This window comes from Eretmochelys imbricata, chromosome 4 (assembly GCF_965152235.1).
Source record: "Eretmochelys imbricata isolate rEreImb1 chromosome 4, rEreImb1.hap1, whole genome shotgun sequence".
Classification (NCBI taxonomy): domain Eukaryota; kingdom Metazoa; phylum Chordata; order Testudines; family Cheloniidae; genus Eretmochelys; species Eretmochelys imbricata.
Window position 1 is genome coordinate 63,536,967 of NC_135575.1, and position 22,659 is coordinate 63,559,625.

Below are 22,659 nucleotides of genomic sequence, written 5' to 3' on the forward strand. Positions count from 1 at the left end.
AGCTCAAGAGTTAGAAGTTCCTAGATTTAAATGCCTGGAAATTGGAGGCAGAGTGCTCTTGGTGGAGAGCTCTCAATACTGGAATTTTTGCTCATTCATTGGTCTGTCAGAGCCCAAGTGTGTTGACCTTCAACTTGTGGTTTTCACTCAGGTTTCTGTCTGACCAGGGCAGGGACTTAATGCAATAAGTGAAGGTACAAAAGGTATGGCATTTTTAGTAAAGGATTTCATGTAGATAATTCAACTTTCCTACTTATGTATTAATTTTTGTATGCTTACAGGTTTTTTAAATTATAAAAGTGGACATGTAACAAAGTTAAATCTCACTGTTTTACGTACTCGTGCAGTTGAATCTCTGCTACATGTTACCAGCACGTCTATTGTCGGGTGCAAGTCCAAACCATAAACTGCACTTAGATGACCATGGTAATGCCTAATAACCTAGATGGATAAATAGACTTTAGTTAACTGGATATTTAAAAGGACAATCTTTCATTCATTGTGCCTTGACCAAAGAAGTCTAAACTTACCTTATTATATTCGAGATCCCAGCACTTCACCTGTTTATCTTCTCCACAAGAGAAGAGGTACGGACTTCTTCCACTTACTATCACCCCTCGTACAGTACTAATGTGCCCCGTCAAAGATAATTTTAATTTGCCACTAGCAAGGTCCCAGATCTGTATTGATAGATACAAATATTTGTAAGTTAACCAGATATCAAAGCATTATATAATTATACCCTAGGCAAATCTATCATGCATAATTAAGGTTTAAGAACTAAATTAGCATATAGCCTTATCTCATTAGCATCATCGGGTCTAGAACAGTGATACTCAGACTAAGGCTCATGAGCCACAAGTGGCTCTTGAATGAGTCTCCTATGGCTCTTTGCAGCACAAGTTATTAAAACACTGTGATTTAATTATTCTTCTTAGTATATGTGCAACATGCCTCAGCTGGAACATGACCAAGATTCATCATTGAATTTGGTTCACTGGTTGGATTGTTAGCTTCCTGACCTGGTCGGATACTGACAGGGAACGTGACATGAACACTTAACCAACCAATAAGGATACTTTTACTGTTATTAACGAATTGTAGTTGATAAAATATTTGGTCAGTATTTTGCGGAGAATAATTATAAATAATTTATATACACCTTTTTCCTATCTCTATATCTATCTGGTAAATGAAACAATGAATTCACATACAGTGGCTCTTTTGGTTAATGTTGATCGCGAATTTGGCTCCTGAAACACTGAGCTCTGAGTATCAGTCATCTAGAGATTTCAGTATTAATGCTAATCCTGATTTTGGAATGTTCGATGAATCAGATCTCACACAGAAAGTAATCCTCCAGAAGAAGATGAGTGGCGGGATAGTGAAAGAAAATGTGTTTTAGAGCTGACTGTTCTGTGCATGACAATCAAGAAACCATTTCCAACAGCTGAAAACATTTAAGAAGCGAGTGAGAAAGTAAAGTTAAACTGGGACCATAATTCGCCAATCCTTCCTTCCATTCCTTACCTTTATAGTTCTGTCAGCAGAGCCAGTAACAAACCACTGATTTCCTGGTTCAACTGCAATACATCTCACCCAGCCCAGGTGACCACTGATAACCTTTAGAAATAATAATAAAAGCCTCCTGAATCAAAATGAAGGTACATCTGTTGACATAGTTGTTGTTAACTCTACTTCTGAATTTCCATCAATATTAGCCCAAGAATTATAAGGCTTCACAATAAAATCAGAGATCTAAAATTAGATTTGGAAAATAAAGTTAAATATTGACTGAAATAGAAGCAACATTTTCAGAAGAAGAAGAATGGACACTTAAGTGTCAAAATATGAGAAACTGGGGATTTGTAGTGGGAGAGAAACCTTCACCATTGATTCAAATCCATATCAGGTCAGAAATTATTGTAGATCACCATTTAGATTCCTCAGGCAAGGACCATGTCTTGGCCGCCTCTCTTCTATATTCCCATACAGTTTACATGAACTACCAGTACTCATTCAACAACATTTACAGAAAGATGTCATCAGCTGACTGACCATCATAGCAGGGAAGTAAATCTGGCAATGTCAGTCCAGTTCTCCCCAGATAGGTGTGATAGGCAATTTCAGTCCAGTTCTCCCCACATAAAAAAAATACAATCCATCACCACTGGAATTAACCAGCAACCTTGTTGGGTTGATGCACCAATTAATGAGTTGATACCGAGAATGAACTACCATCCCATTTGTGATGGGGTGTGTCCACCCCACACAGGTGTAGAAGGGATTAACTGTGCCCTGCGCTACAGTGGAAGTGAGTCCTCTAAGGGGCCTAGAGAGGCTACAAGGGAAACAGCCAATGGGAGAGAGGCTGCAAGGAGTAGCTAATCGGGGTTCAACGGGCTCACATAAAAGGATCTGCAGGGACAGAGTCAGTCAGTGGGTAGGTGGGAGCTCAAGAAGAGGTGACTGTGTCCCTAGAAGGCAGAGAGAGCTGGACTACACAGTGGCACAGCAGGCTATTGTGGGGACACCGACCCTGAATGAAGGGGGCATTGAAGGACCCTGCAGGGTAAATAAAGGAGCTTCAGGACAAACTGGCAGCTGATCAGCAGGCCTTGCAAACAGCAGAAGGAGACTTAGTGTTCCAAAGTGAATGGCTCAAGTATGTTATGGAGGAACAGGAAAATGTGCGCCTCCAGTTGAGGGAAATAGAAAAAGCGAGGGATGATCTGCAGTCACAAGTTAGGTAGCTACAGGGCTGGGTGTATCCATACCTCACCCTGAGGGCTTCAGGCTTGAGAGGGAGGGTGTGTGATGGGGTGTCTACCCCACGCAGATGTGGAAGGGATTAATCATACCCTGTCCTAGAGAGGAGAAGTGGAGGTGAGTCCTCCAAGCAGCCTGGGGAGGCTGCAAGGGAAAAAGCCAATGGGAGAGAGGCTGCAAGGAGCAGTCAATCAGGGCCCAGTGGGCTTACATAAAAGGAGCTGCAGGGACAGAGTCAGGAGTGAGGACTGTGTCTCTAGCAGGCTGAGAGAGCTAGAGTACTGCTGGCAGGAACCAGGGGAGCAAGGAGCTCCTGGCTGGCTGCTGAGACTGGACAGCTGAAGGCCACAAGGTGAGTACTAAGAAGGTGTCAAGGCTGTGGGGAAGTGACGCAGGGAATTGTAGCAGGACAGAAAGAAGGTAAAGAAGTGCCACACGAGACTGCTATCTACAGTGTCCCTGGGTTGGGACCTGCAGTAGTGAGAGGGCCTGGGTCCACCCCATTAGCCACTGGGGAAGTGGTGGACTACGGACAGTGATACCCATCCCCAATCACCAATACTACCCAAGGCTGGAGGGCCGACTCACAAAGATGATGCTGCGGTTCGTGGAGTGACGTCGGTCTGAAAGTGGAGCCGATCGCAGGAGACGTACCACCGGAAGAGGGCGCACCCACTGGTGGAGCTAATCCCTAGGACAGCTAGCAGGAGGGCATAGCGAATAGACTGTGATATGCCCTCCCTAAAGTTGGCTCTTTCAGTTGTGGGATGAGAGAAAATGACATTATAGAACAGGTAGCACCTGGGCAAGGGTAAATAGCAAGAACTTCAGTTTCCAGGGTAATCCATCAAGGACCTTACAGAAGCATTAAAAATCAGTTTTTTAAAAAAAATCCAGTAAAATTATAGGCTACGTGAACATGAAGGAAAAAAATAACTGAAAGGCTATCTTTATTTGTATTTCCATAACCATAGCTTTAGGCCACGTCTTCTAAAGAAAACATTCTTCATTGAATTATGTGATAGTAACATCTGCAAGAAATACATACATAGCTATAGAGCACATATTATATAATAGATAGTGGACCAGAGACCAGTGATCAAGTCCTAAGGCCTGCTGGTTCAAAGTGGCCTTAAAACAGCTGGAGACCACCAGTGGCCAATTCCTCTTGCATAGGAAAAACTTTCCACCAGTGGAGCGCTGGTGGAGGTAGTGCTGCTGCCTCCTAAACTAACCACTCCCCACATCCCCCACCCAGCATAAGGGGAGACTGTGGGCATGTCAGAGGCATTCTGTGAATAGGCATGAGAGGAAGTACGGTAAAGCAGAGCTTCACTAAACCTCATCGTCCTGTTGCTCTATTTTCTGGGCAGCGCTGGATCTGGAAGCCACATTCTATTTTCTGTGGCTATCACTCTCCACTATATCAGGGAGCAGCTCCAGCGTAGTGGAGAATCAGGGCCAGAGTGCTAAAACCCAATTGAATGCATTGAACCCAATCAAGGCTCCCCTGTACACATGGGTTCAATGCATCTGGTGAACCAGCCTTGCTCCCTTTTGGGGTTTTAACAGCTAGTGCTGGGCCATGACTGATCAGGAGCTGCAGGCAGACTACGGTACTCAGCCTTCCACCATGTCACCTTCAGTTATATACAATTATTCTCTCTAAAGTCCTGGTTTCCTTATTAAACTGTCCCAGCCACTATTCACTTGTTTCCTTTTTTGACTCTGTTGCACCAAAAATAAAAATGTGCCTCTTAATTTTTATAATTGAATTGCTGCAGAGCTATAATCTTACATCATACTCTTACACATTCCTTTGTGCTCAACTGTTTTTCAAAAAGACTTCTCTTTACATTAACCATAGGTTCATGGATAATAAATCTTCAGTAAATATTTACAAAACGTCAAGTGTACATAAAAAGGCACTATACACTAGCTGAACTGTGCTAACAAGATAAGATACTCCTCTGGTAACTTAGCATTTGTGAGATTTTCCAGTCTCTCACAATTAAGTCTGATCTTCCTTCAGTAACCAGACCATTTCTCTGAGCACGGAAGCTACTTGAGTTTCATATTATGTAAACTTTTCCTTTAAGTAATGTGTTTATCTAAAGGGAGTGTTTCATTGTTTTCAGTTTGTTTTTTCTACCATATACCTTTAGAATTTTTCCCCTTCATGCTTATTTTTCCATATACTCATTTCACAAGGTATTCAGATACCTTGGTGATAACTGAGAAATACTAATTGGTATCATCTGAGAGAATAAAATTAAGGCAACAATTAACATTAATGCAACATTTAGACTGAGCTCAAGCACATACAGGTCAAGCAGTTCTAAATGAAGTGATAATTCAACAGTGTTTAGACAGTATTCACGTTAGGTAAAACTGGTCAGATTTACTGAAAAATTCTCCAAAAGTGTTTGTATTTAAAAATTATATTAATGTTTTTATTTCATTATGATCTGTTAAGACTGTTAGAGCAGCAATTGCAGGGTTGCCTACTGGAAATATAGTCAATTTTAAAAAATTAGTTAAAAGTAGTTTCAGGTTGTGACATGACCAGAAAGCATTAAACATCCTACAGGATAACTTACTCAAATTCAAGCCTTAAAAATATATGGGGAGATAATGTTTGTGTTTTTGTGTATTTACATATATGTGGGTAAAGGTCAACAATGTAATCAACAGTCCCGGTCTATGCTGTATTCTGATAATTCAGATATCAAAAGAACATCCTAGCTTCTAAATGAATTGTAAACAAGGGATATCACTGTATTCATCTCTCTTTGAAATGTATAGCAAATCACCTGTGAATGGTGGAGGAACAGGCAATTGCCTTATGTTAATTTGTATATCTAAGTATCCGTGACAGGTTTCAGAGTGGTAGCCGTGTTAGTCTGTACCAGCAAAAACAAGAAGGAGACCTCGTGGCACCTTAGAGATCAAGAAATTTATCTGGGCAAAAGCTTTTGTGGGCTAGAACCCACTTCATCAGATGCATGGAGTGGAAAATACAGGAGCAGGTATAAATACATGAAAAGATGCGAGTTGCCTTACCAAGTGTGAAGTCAGTCTAATGAGATGAACTACTTCAAAGTTGCCCTAATTACCTATTGTTCCCAAAGGTGTCAAAGAAGACTTGAAATTGTATAAAAGATCCTTGGGTCCCAATCCCTTTTAACTAAGATCTGCTTAAACTTCATCAGGGGAAGTTTGAGTCGCAATATTGAGGTCCCAGTTCAGCTGGAAACACCTTGAATATGATACTGGACACTGGACTATAACCTATGGACTAAATTCTAAAAGAACTCTTTGCAACTACAAAGCTCACCATCTCTGCTATGTATCTGAACCTCAAGAATTGAACTCATGTCTGTATGTACATTGATCTTTTAACCTATACTCTCTCTCTTTTCTAATAAATTTTAGTTTAGTTAAGAAGAACTGGCTATAAGTATGTATTTGGGTAAGATCTGGAATATTCATTAATCTGGGAAGTAATGTGTCCAATCCTTTGGAATTGGTAGAACCTTTTCTTTTATATGGTGAATAAGATTTTCATTAATCTTAATCGTATTTGACTTAGGTAACCAGGTGGAGGCCTGAGGCTGTGTTACTTTAAGGGAACTGTGGTTTGGACTTCTAAGTGACCAGTAAGGTATAACAGAAGCTGTTTAGTGCTGACTTGGTAAACCTAAGTATTAAAATAGCCACCAGCTATGGGGTTGTCTGCCCCATTCTTTGCAGTTCACCCTAATAGAGTGACCTCGGCTGGCTTTCCTGGGAATCCGGTCACACAGGTATTACATCTGTCCAGGAGTCACTCTAAGTTTCTCTCTCTCTCTTTTCTTTTCACTCACTGTTAAAGTGAAAGACCCACACAAACAAGAGGGGAAAATGAATGTTTATAAACAATATGCTGCCAAACGTATGAAGTAGACAAAATGGGAAAAAACTCTAAAATAGTTTATTCTAATTTCTCTTTTCAGGTGATACCTCTAATAGGCTGGAGGTACACTCACATTTCAGACAGAGGCTTGATTTTTAAATTGACTGTCTGTTTAATTCCTTTTTGGGGTAAGATAAGTAAAATTTTAAAATATGGGCTTGAGTATATCTATAGAAAATGTAATACTCCTTTTTATTTTGTTGCATGTTTCCAACTTACTCTGTACAGTTTCCATGGTGGATGCCATTGAGGTTTGGGCATTGTTGGAGCTTTCTTTGCAATCAACGCAGAATTTTTGTTCCCACCTGCTTCCATCAGAGCCTATAAATTGAACAGAAGGTTATGATTATGTTTTATGACAAACACTCTCCACTCAACTCTGGAGTTTCTTGCACCTCTTTCAAAGCCTTGGGATGCGCCTTCCTCTCAAGGCCTCACATTTTGGTCAGCCTCTTTCCATCAAGATGACTGCATAGGACTGCTACATGGAGCTAATTACAGAATCTGAACCCCATTTAGTAAAAGATTACATCATCAATATTAGAAGAGTTATGTATTATAAGAATCTCACCATGGACAAACCAGGAGGCTGTGCACGCTCCGGAATCCCGGCATGTCTGTAAATATCACCCACACCAGCAGCAGTGCGATTTCCCTCTAACCTGGATAGAGAAAGAAGTTCTGAACAATGAATAGGAAGCACTTTAAAATAGTGAGGGAAAACTTAAAAAATTGGGTTTGTTAAATCTGGAGAAGAGAAGACTGAGAGGGGACATGATAACAGTTTCAAGTACATAAAAGGTTGTTACAAAGAGGAGGGAGAAAAATGTTAACTGCTGTGGATAGGACAAGAAGCAATGGGCTTAAATTGCAGCAAGGGCGGTTTAGGTTGGACATTAGGAAAAACTTTTTAACTGTCAGGGTCATTAAGCACTGGAATAAATTGCCTAGGGAGGTTGTGTAGGGGATTTTTAAGAGCAGGTTGGATTAACACCTGTCAGGGATGGTCTAGATAATACTTAGTCCTGCCTTGAGTGCAGGGGACTGGACTAGATAACCTCTCGAGGTCCCTTCCAGTCCTAGAATTCTATTCTATTCTATTCTAATATGCCTTACTCAAAAGTTAAATTAAAATCTGTAAAGCATTCAAAATATTTTTATTGAAGAATTTTCTTTTCTTTGCAGATCTCTGCTCAGCTTGGGCTCTCCATAAATCTAACATCTGGTCTGAAGCCAGCTGAGAGAATTACAATGTGGATTCTTACAAACTGGTGATGAAAGAGGAACGACCACAGCATAAGGGGTTTTTAAAGCACAGGGGCAGGAGTGGAAGTTGTATAAAGAGGCCCCAAACATTATTGTGCACAAGGCAAGCACTGTTCCCCCCCCAATACCAATGCTGACAGAGTAATCTGACACCAGGAGGCACTACTGTAATAAACATTAGCCATTTCCTCCTAAGTTCCAGCTTCAGAGATTTCATTCCATTCCAGAGAACAAGAGATCCAAATAATTTCCCCAGCTCTAGATATCTGGTGCTAAAGTTCATAGTGCAGCCACCAGCTTTTCTTATTCAGAGTCAGTAATGAAATTAAGGTAAATGATCACTTGGAATCTACTACATTTTTTTTAAAAAGTTTTTTTTAAAGGGAAATGTGATGGAAAAGCAAAAAAATGGTCAGGAAGACTCATAAGGCCAGTGTAGAATCTAAAACTACCCCCCACCACCACCTTTTTTTTTTAAAACGTGTTTCTTTCTCTGGTACTGTGTGGGGAAAAAACTACAAACTAACAGCAGAACCTGGTGATATACATAGTGCTGTGAAACATAAGAAAGTAAACAGACTGAATTAACAGGGAAATTCCACACACCCCTCCAGTTGTATTAATCTCAGGTATTACTTTTGTAAGCCTTGCTGGAGCTCTAGGCATAACTAACAGTGTGAACCAAATGCTGTGAACTACAATAGGTCTGGCCTTGGCAAAATAACACACTAGATATTGGCTCACCAAGTAAGCGCATTCCTGACCGGAGAGAATGGTACAAGAACACCCAGAGTTTTCAAATAACTACATAAACACATTCTTAAGAGATGGTACAGGAACACACCGATTGCTCGTAAGATAAGGATGGGTTGACAGGCTAATGGAAAAGGATGTTTTACTCAAACTAGCACGTACAAGGATAAGGGTGGTAACTAACCATGTTGGGAGTGTAATATATAACTTGTTTGTATCAATGAACAAAAGGAGAAGCCATAGGAGGGGCACCTTTGTCCAGCTTAGGGGACAGTGGAGACTCCAACTGCTGTCTGAGCCGGTCCATTTCACAGACATACATTTGTTAGTGTACCTGTAGCTTCTATGGGGTGCTAGGACAGTGCTTCATCAACAATAAACTGACCAAGCACCTTCATTACTGAACTGAGCTTGTTGTCTGTATTATGAGTAACATCAAGGTTTGCTGAATTAGCAGGCTGCATTCTCTGCTGGTGCTAATAACATCAGAACTCCTCAAATGGAAGCATTGAGCCAGCGGCGCACAAACTTTTCCAGTCGTGGCCCCCCTTTACCATTAACAGAATCGGTCCATGCTCCCCCTCCATTACTGGACAGCCAGGCCTCCTCAGCAGCTGAGCTTGGGCTGAAGGCAGAGCTGGGGGAAGAACTGGGGATAGGGGAGTCGGGGACAGAGGTGGAGCTGGTCTGGGAGTGAAGAAGGAAGGAGGGCAGAGCTGGACTGCAGACAGAGCAGGGGACAGAGTGGGACTGGAAGCATGGTGCTCCCTCCCTGTCCCCTACTGGGGCTGGAGCCAGCCCCACTGTGCTCTCCCCTGGAATGTTCCTCTGCACTCCCCTGGGTGCGCACCCCAGGTTGGGGAGCACTGCACTAAGCACTTGTAACAGCCAAGCAACCCCTGGATAGCATTACCATGGCAACAACATTCCAGCCTTCAGCATTTAACTTTTACCAAGAATAGGTAAAAAAAAAAAAAAAAAAAAAATTAAAAAAACTTCAGGAAGGTGTGATTTTAAGTGGAAAGTATCCCTTTAAAGATATACTAAATGTGAAGCCCATGTCTGACTATCACATGTTTTGATTGCCGGAAGGTAGATCGAAAGTTATCAAGGATTTCTATATAGCATATGAAGAAAGAAGTTGTTCTTATGAACAATTAAGTTCCATGAAAAGTTAATAGATACCAGCAATGAAAAATAAAACTATTTTGCTTGAAGTAGGGTATCCTATGTTGTTATTATGAGTTACTGTGTGAACAACAAACAATAAAACTGGAAAGAAGATTATTATTCACACTCAACAAATATTATGATTAGAGATGTACAGAACAGAGAATATATAAATGACTGTGAATCTGCATTGGAACTGGGGCCAAAAGAGAGAGAAATTACAAATCAGACATAGAACCATGTGAGTAGGAACTGTGATGATTGCAAAACAGCACAGTAGAATTTTTTTGTATATTAAAAGAACAACACTGCTTATGGGGCTGGATTAAAACTGATAGGTTGCAGAAAAAGATATGTAATCAGTTACTGCAAGCAAAAAAAAAATTAGCTCAGAGTTAAGACCAAAAGACTGCCTTCCACTTTAGTGTCTTCCCAACCACCATAATCATCATCATCATCTTGAGAACACAATACTTTTCTCAAAAAACCCACAAGCATTGAAAAGCCTGGCCATTCCAAGTAAAGGTTCTGCTTAAGAAAAAACAAAATATATGCAAATGCAGTTATAGTCACCCACATTCTTCCTAATAGTTCTACTTCCGGATTCTGTGATAACATTACTCTTCCATCCAAACAAATTAATCTAACCACCACAAAAAAATCTTAATCTTAATCTTAAAAACCTGTTTAGTGGAAGGCTAAGCATACTATAATCTGATTGCTATGTGTGACACTACTGGAGCAAAATTAAGATTGGGTGACATTAATTTTTGCATGAGAATATTCTCTAGTGATTTAGTATTTAACTGCAAAATGCAATCTTAATTTGTAATTTCCAAGCTAATGTTAGTATTTTTATTTATTGATTTAAAAAGAAAAGTAGATCATTTGGGGGTGTTCTTGTCTGAAGAAAGATTCTTTCTTCATTAAATCCAGGTTATGTTTTTTACCTTGGTTACAGGTTATTAAAAAAATGTTTAAGAAAATAATTTAGCAGTACCTGGACTGAGAAGGAGGAAGTGCCACAGCTAAGGACTGAGCAGCTGATTCACTGGGCATTCTCTGGATCTTAGTGTCTGCTGTCAGAGCCACACCTCATAAAAGAAAGTTACAAAAAGCACAAATAAATCTGGTCAGAGATCCATTAGCATTTTTAAGGAGTACTTGTGGCACCTTAGAGACTAACCAATTTATTTGAGCATAAGCTTTCGTGAGCTAGTGAGCTGTAGCTCACGAAAGCTCATGCTCAAATAAATTGGTTAGTCTCTAGGGTGCCACAAGTACTCCTTTTCTTTTTGCGAATACAGACTAAGACGGCTGTTACTCTGAAACCTGTCATTAGCATTTTTGTATCTCCACTGTTACATATAACTGAATATTTTGGTAACAAAGAAATCTTTGTCATTCATTGACATAGCTGACAGATAAGAATATTGCAAAGCTAAATAAAATAAGGTTATTGTTCATTTTGGTCCAAATCCTTTGCATGGTGACTCAACACTGTACAGGGGCACATTCAGGGCTTGACTGGCAGTGGTACGGCTCTATTACAAGAGACAAGAAATGCCTACATAGAGACAGTGTGCAAACCCCTTCCCCTAGACATTGTGGAACAGAGAACCCAGCATGGGTGGAGTCTGTTTTGGGGTAAATTACAGAAGAGACAGCAAGAAAACCCATGACTTTCTAAACTCACTGGCTGAGACTGTAGGGGTAGTGTAGGAACTATAAAACCTTCAGCCCTCCATAAATTGCAATATTAGGGGTTGGGAGTGAGATTCTGTCCCCTTCCCTTAAGGCATACCTGTTCAAAATGCTTTTACTGTGCTTTTGCACAAGGTTAGAGAATTTGTTCCACCTCTCTTAACCAATGTTTTAAGTATTGGACACTAGCATTCAGATTAAATTAATTTTTTTTACATCAAAATGACAGTTTCAATGTCTCCTACAGCATATACTTTGATAATGAAACTATACTTTTTCAATTCTATGAACAGTAAAGATGGCCCACTTTCTGAAACATTCCATTTAAACTGTAAAAATATATGGGGTATGATACCACAGACCTGATTCAAACAAAACTCCCACTAAAGTCAATGTAGTTGAGGCATCCTGTAGATACGCAAAGTAGAAAATATTTTATAGCTTCTGCCTATCTATTTTTCATAGAATATCAGGGTTGGAAGGGACCTCAGGAGGTCATCTAGTCCAACCCCCTGCTCAAAAGCAGGACCAATCCCCAATTAAATCATCCCAGCCAGGGCTTTGTCAAGCCTGACCTTAAAAACTTCTAAGGAAGAAGATTCCACCACCTCCCTAGGCAACGCATTCCAGTGTTTCACCACCCTCCTAGTGAAAAAGTTTTTCCTAATATCCAACCTAAACCTCCCCCACTGCAACTTGAGACCATTACTCCTTGTCCTGTCCTCTTCCACCACTGAGAATAGTCTAGAACCATCCTCTCTGGAACCACCTCTCAGGTAGTTGAAAGCAGCTATCAAATCCCCCCTCATTCTTCTCTTCTGCAGACTAAACAATCCCAGTTCCCTCAGCCTCTCCTCATAAGTCATGTGTTCCAGACCCATAATCACTTTTGTTGCCCTTCGCTGGACTCTTTCCAATTTATCCACATCCTTCTTGTAGTGTGGGGCCCAAAACTGGACACAGTACTCCAGATGAGGCCTCACCAATGTTCTCCATAACTTTCTTCTAATATAGCCAGTCAGAAGAGTTTCATTAACACCCAAATGAGAACATCCTTATTAAAATTTATCAATAAAATTCACAGTTGAAGCTAAACCTATCCAGTCTAGATCATCAGCACAAACTCTGAATTTCCTGAATTTTTAAATAGTTTTTATATCATTTGTGTGTGAAAAGTAGATATTTTTATATAAAATTTTACTCACCAGGACCAGGTGGATATGGATGTGTACCTGTTATCAAATATTCAAGTTCTTGTCCTAAATAACAGAATATTTTCTTAATTATTGCTTTTTGTTGTAAACACTAAAATAAATTATCAATTACAAAAATCGTAGCATGTCAGCAACCAGCAAAAATGGCAGTTGCATCTAAGTTATAACACTGCAGTACCTGAGTGCTCCCTATTTCCCTTTGTTTCTTTTACTCTCCACTGTGTAAGTAAGATATCTGATATTGATCAGAAAAACACCATTCTTTGAAATGCTGATGTTACCGCTTATTACCAACAATGACTTTGCTTTAGGAACATTAGTCCCTCACAAAAAACCTAAAAAGTATATTTCATACAGATAAGGATGCATTAGAGAAGCTCAACCAGCAAAAAAAAATGAATATTACCCAACAAATGAATATTCCACCTGGAATGTATGAGAATTTTAGAGAAGAGCTAATCAGGTTATTAAGCTAAGACAATGAAATTTATATGAGATTGGAGAACGAAAAAAAGGAAGGCAAATACAATGTTTTTTTTCCTTCTCTTCTTAAGAGAGTCCTCACCATGCCAGCCTCTCTCATTACCTGTCACTCTCTCAGAAGGTTTTCAAGCAAGATCTTTTGAAAAGAAAATCTCAACTACAGTATGAAGATGTGAGGTACTCTTGAGAAAAGAGCAACATATCACAGTAGAAGGGATCAACCAGAAGTTAAAAAATCTTAAGGAACATTTCATGTGCCACTAGAAGAGTTTTTAACAGAAAGGGAAAAGGGATTCCTCCTTCAATGAGTAATTCATACTTAAATATAGGATATTTTCGATACCTACATATCTAAAGGCAGTTGAAAAAGTTCTATATCACTCTTATCACACATTCTTTACCACCACCATTGGTGGCAAACTAGAAGAACACAAAGTCTTGTTTTCTCTTTGCCACCTACACGAAATACCCATTATGTTTTTGAATCTTATTATTTGCATAACATTGTATCACAAACAGATAAACACCTTCCCTGTTCCAAACAGTTTATGTTGTATGGACATACGCCAGTAGAATACAAGACAATGAAAAATAGAGGTTTTCCTTACAAATATTTCCCTCAGGTTATATCATAGCGATCTTGAAATTTAATTTTGGTTAACTAGTAATGGCACACTAACCTTGATTTGCAGGATACTGTTTATGTCCATAGAGATCCCCTGTATTCGGAGAATCCTTCTCTCTAAAATTTTCCTTCAGAATAGGCATATGCAGCACAGAAGCATAATCTGTGCGAAGCTTGATTGACATCTTTAATTTGTGGCTGTTTAAGAAAACAACAAAATATATTAAATCTTGATCTTCTAATATATTATTAATTTAAAAATGTTTATTTTTAAAATATTTTTAAATATTAGCTATGCTAATATTTTCCTTTCATTATCACCAGATAGCAGTTTTGCCCAAGAGACTGAATGTACACTATCAGACTTGGATGACAATTAGAGCTAGTCAGAAATTTTTCAATGAAACTATTTTGCCAAGCCTGAAATGTCTTACAGAAGTGAACCAGATTCAACTACCTTTTGCAGAAAAGGGTTCTTACAGAAATCTGCCTGGTTCCCCACCAGCTCATCTGGCAGTTGCTGGGGTCCCTGAGCTTCCACAGTCTGAAGCTCCATGGCAGTTATGCCACGCAGGCTGCCCCAGAGCTGGCGATCCCAGGCTTCCAGGGTCCACAACTCCATGGCAGCCCCACCATGGCAAGGCTGTCTAAGTCCTTGTCACAGAGCTGAGAGCCAGACAGCCCTGTAAGCTCCAGACCTAGCCAGGATGGCTCTCAGAACATAGGCTCCTGGCTTCACAGCAGGGAACCTGTAAGCTCTGGGAGCCTCAGCTTGCTATGGAGCTGGGAGCCTGGAGGTCCTGGTACTGGCTTCCACACTTCGTGGATCTGGGGAGCCCCACCATGAAGACTTCCCTGGGACCAGGAATCCCAGGGCTTCCAGACTCTCAGGCTAGCTGGCTAGGAGTCTGGAAGCCCTGAGGTCACTGGTCCAAGGGCACTCTTCATGGTGAGCAGCCCCAGAACTACAGACCCAGCAGCTGCTGACTGAAAATGATATTTTTGTCAGTTTCAGCACTACTAAATGTCAATTTCAGACAGCAGCTGCCTCTCCCCAGATTCATATTTTGTTTTAGAAACACCATGTGTAGGTGTTTCCAAAACTAATATTTTAGGGGAATTTTCAGTTTATAATTAAATCAGAATTGGACCAAATTCAAAAATTTTTAAATGAAACCAAATTTGAAGTGAACTGGAAATCCTGAGTTTCAGCCAGCGCTAGAAACAGTTGCAAAGGAGTGCCTGCCTCACATTAACGTTTTTAGACATACCAATTATTTTATGATGGCTGTTCTTACCTTACATCATCTAATGGTATAGGCTTTGCATTATCAGCCACAAACATATCATGGGTTCTCTTCAAGGATCTGAACACTAATGTGTGCACAGAGTGTTTCTGCACTTCCTGCAGAGAAGATACATTTAATTATACATGTGGCAAGAATTTAATTAAAAACCTGAAAATGGCAATGAAAATTGCAGTAGTGATTCTTGCCTTCTGTATGTAAGAAATGGACTCTGTTTAGTTTGCTAAAGTACACAGTTGTGCTTGAGTGCTAAAAAATATAATTTGGTGAGAGAGTTTCATCTCCAAATTTAAATCAATAATTAACTACTTCTCCCTTTCATGGGATACTGTGATGATCAAAAATAGCTAGCCAAAACTCTGATCAACATTCTGCGTTTCCAACTATAGGCACATAGGTGAATTTAATGAAGACAAACAAAAAAGCTTTTCACTCATGCTTGCCAGCTCCATTTTTATAAGCAGCCAAAAAGCAAGCGAGTCACAGAGCAGAACTCCCTATAAATTTTATTTTATTGCCTAGATAAACAAGCAAAAGAAAAAAAAAGATTTATAAAGTGCCATGTACATTATGTCACCTTTGTGTATGCCTCTGATCAGAAAACTGTACAGAGGTGTTATTCTGGGCTCAAAATCAGTAGCACTTGTTTTCATTTAATTAATCAAAGTGTTTTGTTTTTAAAAGAAAAGGTCTAGAACATTATTGAGCTGTGAACAAGAACTCATAAGCAGATTAACAAAACTTTAATGGTAATTCTAATATCAAATGTTAGTTTTTCTACCACAACTGTATTAGCATTTTCTCTTCCCCGAAGACCCAGGAAGAGGGCCATGATTCGCAGACAGAGATCAAGATTCAAAAACATTAGGAATGTCTGAGTGACGTGCTTAGTACCATCTACACTATATCTCTCTTTCATAAACACTTAAGAAATGTGTCCTTTATAAGTGCTATGAAAATAACGGCAACTAAAGCATATATTAGTTTCTTTTGCTATGGGAATTGAAACCAAACTAAAAACAGAAACAAGAATTATAATAGATACTGGAGTAACTATAGTCCAATGAGAGGAACATGGACCGAGAGTCAGGAAACTATAGTTCTATTCCTAGTTCACTCGCTGATCCGATGTTTAGCTTGGGACAAATTACAATCTTTCTCATGTGCCCCACTTGTAAAATGGGGACTGACAGTACTCTTCACCTTGAATAAAGGGCTCAGTTCTTGTCACCTAACCTCAAAAAATATAGAAGTAGGAGCCCAGAGATGGATGGACAGAACAGATTAAAAGCATGTATAGACTGCAAAGTCTAGGACTGTTTAGTTTAGAGGCACAATATACTGACAAAAAAAAAGTCATAGATAGGCAAAATAAAAATGCTGCTTGTGAATTTATTAGAGTGTGATTTCAGGATATTACTTCCTATATTTTGACATGTGATGTTGACAATGTGTGTTTTAACTATTATCAAGCTTTAACTTGTTGAATCAACATCTACGGTCATTAAATAATTATTGTCCGTCTCTCCACCCACAATTTCCTGGAACTGTGAAAATGTATATGGATAAAAATAGGAATGAAATACAAATAAAAAATGGATATTATCTGTCAAAATGATGGAACAAAAATCTAATTCTGCCAAGCCTAAATATAACTCTACAACATGGATTAACCAGATAATCTGCTGGTCTGATCCGGTACTGCAATTCCTATGTTTGATGATGATACTTGCTTTTGTAAAGTACTTTGAGATCTATGGCAGCTAATACTTATTATCTGATGATGTGACCTATGTGAAGTGAGTGGCTTTCTGTCCAGTTTCACCTGCAAGACCTCTATATAAACGCCACAGCATAATCTTAACCACTTGTCAAACCCATTGATAATGTCAACAGAGACCAATGACCAGAGAGACCGGCAGACTCGTTGTCGGTTTTAAAGCTGACAGGGCAGCACAGGGGTGCTCGCATTGCTGCCAAGGAGCAGGGCGGCGACACCTTCCCCGAAGGGTTCAAAACGGGAACGTTTTCTGCTGTAACTTGCCAGCGACCAGCGGCCTCCGAGGCGCCTTCGCTTCGTGCAGACGGTACCCTGGGGCGAGGGGCAACCCCCCCGACCGGGACCCAACACACTGGTCCCCTCCCTCGTTACTGTACGCACCACTAGGGCGACCGGCAGCTGCCCCAGAGCCCGGTTCACCGCCACTGCTGCTCGAGGCTGGCGGCGGGCGGGTTCGGTCCCACGGGGGATGCGGGGTCCCAGCCTCGCCCCCACGCCTCCGCCTGCGGCTCAGCTCATCCCCCCGCCGGGCGGAACAAACCCCACCACGGGGCATACCGGAAACGGGGGAGGGGGCTAATCGCAGCTTCAGGGGCAGTGGGAGGCCGAAATCCCCCGCCCGCTTCTCCGGGCCGGGCGCTCCTCGCGTCGGCAGCGGCAAGCCCCTCACCCTGGGCGCTGGGGTTTCGAGGGCCGACAGCCCCACCCACAGGGGCGGGCCGAGACCGCTCTCTCACCTCCACCATGGTGCCCGCTGCCCGCAGCAAGAGAGTGGCCGCGCACCGCCTGCCCGGTCCGCTATGGAGACACTTCCGGCGCCTGCCCGACTGCCCCGGAACTGACGTGCTGACAAAGACGCATGCGCCATCGATCGAGAACCGGCAGCGCTGAGGGGACGGGGCGCGCGGCCGCAGAAGGGACGGGGGGGATCGCGCTGCTTGGGGAGCTACGGGTTCGAGTCCTTCCACTCCCCGCGTGGTGCCCAGAGCGGGGGGTGGAAGGTGTCAGGGTCCGTTTCTGACGCTGCTACGCCTAGAGCGCTGGACACGGCAAGGGGCATTGGGCGCTGCGAATGGATGAATGTCTCTAGCCCACAGCAAACTACACACGCAGCGAGGGGGCGTGGTGTAGGGCCCCTGAGTTCAGGTGAGCCTGGCCTGCCGAGCGCTGTCTGCGCCCCTTGCGGCGGCACTGCGCTCGCCGCGCGTGCTGGGGGGCGAGCCCGCTGCGGACTGCGGAGCGAGCCGCTGGCGGCGAGGCCTGTAGATAGGGCGGTAGAGCTTCCAGGAGCGCCCTCTGCCGCCCCACACCCCGGAGCTCCTGCCCCGCGGGCCAGCGAACTTCCCCTGCCCGCCGGGCTGGACGGGACTCGTTGGGACGGAGCAACGCCTGCCCCCGCGAAGCTCCAGCCGGTTGAAAGGCGCACCCCGAGCCTGTGTTAGAAGATCTTGAGGGGAGCGATGCTTTGCAAACGTGTTGGCAGTTTTTACAGATCACTCCAAAACAGGTTGAGAAGCAGCTTCAATATAATATAGGATCAAAGTCTGACTCTTACGACTCCCGCTCCACTTGCCATGGAGTAAGACCACACACACTTTCTTCTGTCCCAGGGTGTGAAACTTTAAAGCGCACACACTTAGAGACTAGCCTGAACATTTCAGCCAGATGGTTTAAAACAAAAAAGTGTAATAAACAACTGAAAAAGGCTGTTTAGAAGATACACACTTAGGCAGCTTTAACTTAACGGGTGGCGCAACGTGTTTTAGCCAGGCTACATTGTGTCATTTCCACTCCTCAGTCTTCGGGGATCACTTGATGAATATACCTAGCCATGTGATGGCACAGATGCTTTGTATAAACAATTGTTGCATGGAGCTATTAACCGTCAGAACATAAAAAGAACAGGAGAACTTGTGGCACCTTAGAGACTAACAAATTTATTTGAGCATAAGCTTTCCTGAGCTACAGCTCACTTCATCGGAACATAGCAACTGCAATTACAGATACTGAACAGAAGAGTGCAATAGTGAGCTTTCTACAAGATACATGTATTTCACTGAGCAGCTGTAATAAGGATCAGAATGCTGAAAAGCATGTTGACAATTCCAAAATGAGAAATGTCTCTGGAGTATTGGTTTCTGAGTTTAGGTTTGATTTTATAAAACTTCATCCAACTTTCTAATCTTCTTGTAGAATGCAGAGAAATATTTTAGTAGAGTTTTTCTAATTAACAGGAGTTGTAATATATTAAACTTTATGTATGAAACAAGCCAGAGTAATGTGGACAGGGAGAAGTGTTTTTAATCTCAGGATCACAATAAGCAATTTTGAAAGGAAAACTGCATTGTTATGTGATACTATATTCATTACACCTAGTAACACTAAATATTTTTTTTAAAGGAAGCCTTTATTTGAAACTCATAGAGTATTTGTTTTTCTCCAAAGAATCCAAAAAAGTCAGCTATGGTCATAGGTGGGGGGGAAGATTATCTTGTTAATGGTCATGTATTACTATTGTTATTTATTCATATAGCACCATAGTCATACAAGTAAATAAAAAGACAAGCCCGCTACCCTGAGGAATTTACAATCTCAACTGTTTTGCCAAAATCCTCAGGAATTGAAATTCCTGCTATAAGACAGTTCCTCTGCATGGTGGCACTCCAGGGAAAATATGTATCTGGTGACCATATACGGGCTTTGGAGACCAGAGTGGCTCAACTGGAGGAGCTGAGGGAGACAGAGAGGTACATAGATGAGACTTTCCGGGAGACAGTAGAACGGTCCCACCCCCAGTCTGACAGCCTTTGTGCTGTTGAGAAGGATGAAAGTCCCAGGAAAGGAGAGCATCTAACTGGAGCAGAGGGAAACCATCCCATAGTTGGGACCCTCTTTCCAGATGATGTTGTGGTATCCTCTTGCACTGAGGATACCTCTCCGGGAGAGGGAACTCCAGCTATTAGAAAGAGACAGGTATTAGTAATGGGCGATTCAATCATTAGAAACATAGATAGTTGGGTTTGCAATGACTGGGAGAACCGCATGGTGACTTGCCTGCCTAGTGCGAAGGTTGCAGTTCTCTTGAGACATCTAGATAGACTTATGTATAGTGCTGGGGAGGAGCTGGTGGTCATGGTACATGTAGGTACCAATGACATAGGAGAGAGGTCCTGGAGGCCAAATTTAGGCTGCTAGGTAAGGGATTGAAGTCCAGGACCTCCATGGTAGCATTCTCTGAGATGCTCCCAGTTCCACGCGCAGGGCCAGTTAGACAGGCAGAACAGCAGAGTCTCAATGCGTGGATGAGATGATGGGGTAGGGAGGAGGGGTTTAGATTTATTAGGAACTCGGGGAAACTCTGGGGAAAGGGGGAGCCTATACAGGAAGGATGGGCTCCACCTAAACCAAAATGGAACCAGATTGTTAATGTTAATGGCACTTAACATTAAAAAGATTGTAGAGCAGTTTTTAAACTAAGGGCTGGGGGAAAGCCGGCAGATGCAGAGGAACACGTTTCGGACATCCCTTAGGGGAGGATCTATTAACAGAGAATCTCTATGTCTTAGTGAGGATGAGAGAATGGAAAATGATAAAATACAGGCTGGGTTTGATCAGAAACAGTCAAATAAAATAGAGTCCCATTCAATTACATTGTGTAATGGTAGGCAGCTGAAAGGAGACAAGTTTTTAAAGTGCTTATATACCAATGCTAGAAGTGTAAATAATAAAATGGGCGAACTAGAGTGCCTCATATTAAATGAGGATATTGATATAATAGGTATCACAGAAACTTGATGGAAAGAGGATAATCAATACCAGGGTACAAAATATATCGGAAGGACAGAACAGGTCGTGCCAGTGGGGGAATGGCACTGTATGTGAAAGAAAGCGTAGAATCAAATGAATTAAAAATTGTAAATGAATCAAATTGTACCGTAGAATCTCTATGGATAGAAATTCCATGTTCTAATAATAAGAATATAGCGGTAGGGATATATTACCGACCACCTGACCAGGATGGTGATAGTGACTGAGAAATGCTCAGGGAGATTAGAGAGGCTATTAAAATAAAAAACTCAATAATAATAATGGGGGATTTCAGTTAACCCCCTATTAACTGGGTACATGTCACCTCAGGATGAGATGCAGAAATAAAGTCTCTTGACACCTTAAATGACTGCTTCTTGGAGCAGCTGGTCCTGGGAACCCACCAGAGGAGAAGCAATTCTTGATTTAGTCCTAAGTGGAGCACAGGATCTGGTCCAAGAGGTGAATATAGCTGGACTGTTTGGTAATAGTGACCATAATATAATTAAATGTAATATCCCCGTGGCAGGAAAAACACCACAATGGCCCAACACTGTAGCATTTAATTTCAGAAGGGGGAACTACACAAAAATGAGGAGGTTAGTTAAACAGAAATTAAAGGGTACAGTGCCAAAAGTGAAATCTCTGCAAGCTGCATGGAAACTTTTTAAAGACACCATAATAGAGGCTCAACTTAAATGTATACCCTAAATTAAAAAACATAGTAAGAGAACCAAAAAAGAGCCACCGTGGTTAAACAACAAAGTAAAAGAAGCAGTGAGAGGCAAAAAGACATCCTTTAGAAAGGGGAAGTTAAATCCTAGTGAAGAAAATAGAAAGAAGCATAACCACTGGCAAATTAAATGTAAAAATACAATTAGGAAGACCAAAAAAGAATTTGAGGAACAGCTAGCCAAAGACTCAAAAAGTAATAGCAAATTTTTTCTTAAGTACATCGGAAGCAGGAACACCCAGTTGGGGCCACTGGACGATCAAGGTAATAAAGGAGCATTCAAGAACGATGAGGCCATTGTGGAGAAACTAAATGAATTCTTTGCATCGGTCTTCATGGCTGAGGATGTGAGGGAGATTCCCAACCTGAGCCATTCTTTTTAGGTGACAGATCTGAGGAACTGTCCCAGATTGAGGTATCATTAGAGGAGGTTTTGGAACAAATTGATAAATTAAGCAGCAATAAGTCACCAAGACCAGACAGTATTCACCCAAGAGTTCTGAAGGAACTCAAATGTGAAATTGCAGGACTACTAACTGTAGTCTGTAACCTATCATTTAAATCAGCTTCTGTACCAGATGACTGGAGGATAGCTAATGTGACTCCAATTTTTAAAAAGGGTTCCATAGGTGATCCCGGCAATTACAGGCCTGTAAGCCTGACTTCAGTACCGCGCAAACTGGTTGAAACTATAATAAAGAACAATATTGTCAGACATAGATGACCATAATTTGTTGAGTAAGAGTCAGCATGGTTTTAGTAAAGGAAAATCATGCCTCACCAATCTACAAGCATGTGGACCAATGGGATCCAATGGGTATAGTGTACTTAGATTTTCAGAAAGCCTTTGACAATGTCCCTCACCAAAGGCTCTTAGGCAAAGTAAGCTGCTATGGGATAAGAGGGAAGGTGCTCTCACGGATTGGATTGGTAACGGGCTAAAAGTTAGGAAACAAAGGGTAGGTATAAATGGTCAGTTTTCAGAATGGAGAAAGGTAAATAGTAGTGTTTCCCAAGGGTCTGTTCTGCTACCAGTCCTATTCAACATATTCATAAATGATCTGGAAAAAGGAATAAACAGTGAGGTGGCAAA

The 22,659-nt window shown here is 41.5% G+C and overlaps 1 protein-coding gene across 1 annotated transcript in view; it reads right to left on the reverse strand.

Annotated features, from left to right (window-relative positions):
- Positions 1–17,848, reverse strand: part of PLRG1 (pleiotropic regulator 1) — a 30,102-nt gene extending 12,254 nt beyond the window's left edge. The window contains exons 1-10 of the mRNA XM_077815407.1: positions 17,764–17,848; positions 15,238–15,344; positions 13,995–14,137; positions 12,823–12,876; positions 10,914–11,007; positions 7,296–7,386; positions 6,944–7,045; positions 1,531–1,623; positions 531–680; positions 340–441 (exon numbers count right to left, since the gene is read on the reverse strand). Coding sequence (XP_077671533.1) covers positions 340–441; positions 531–680; positions 1,531–1,623; positions 6,944–7,045; positions 7,296–7,386; positions 10,914–11,007; positions 12,823–12,876; positions 13,995–14,137; positions 15,238–15,344; positions 17,764–17,772 — 945 coding nt within the window. The 5' untranslated portion in view covers positions 17,773–17,848. The remainder of the gene's footprint in view (positions 1–339; positions 442–530; positions 681–1,530; positions 1,624–6,943; positions 7,046–7,295; positions 7,387–10,913; positions 11,008–12,822; positions 12,877–13,994; positions 14,138–15,237; positions 15,345–17,763) is intronic.
- Between the last annotated feature and the right edge of the window lie 4,811 nt (positions 17,849–22,659).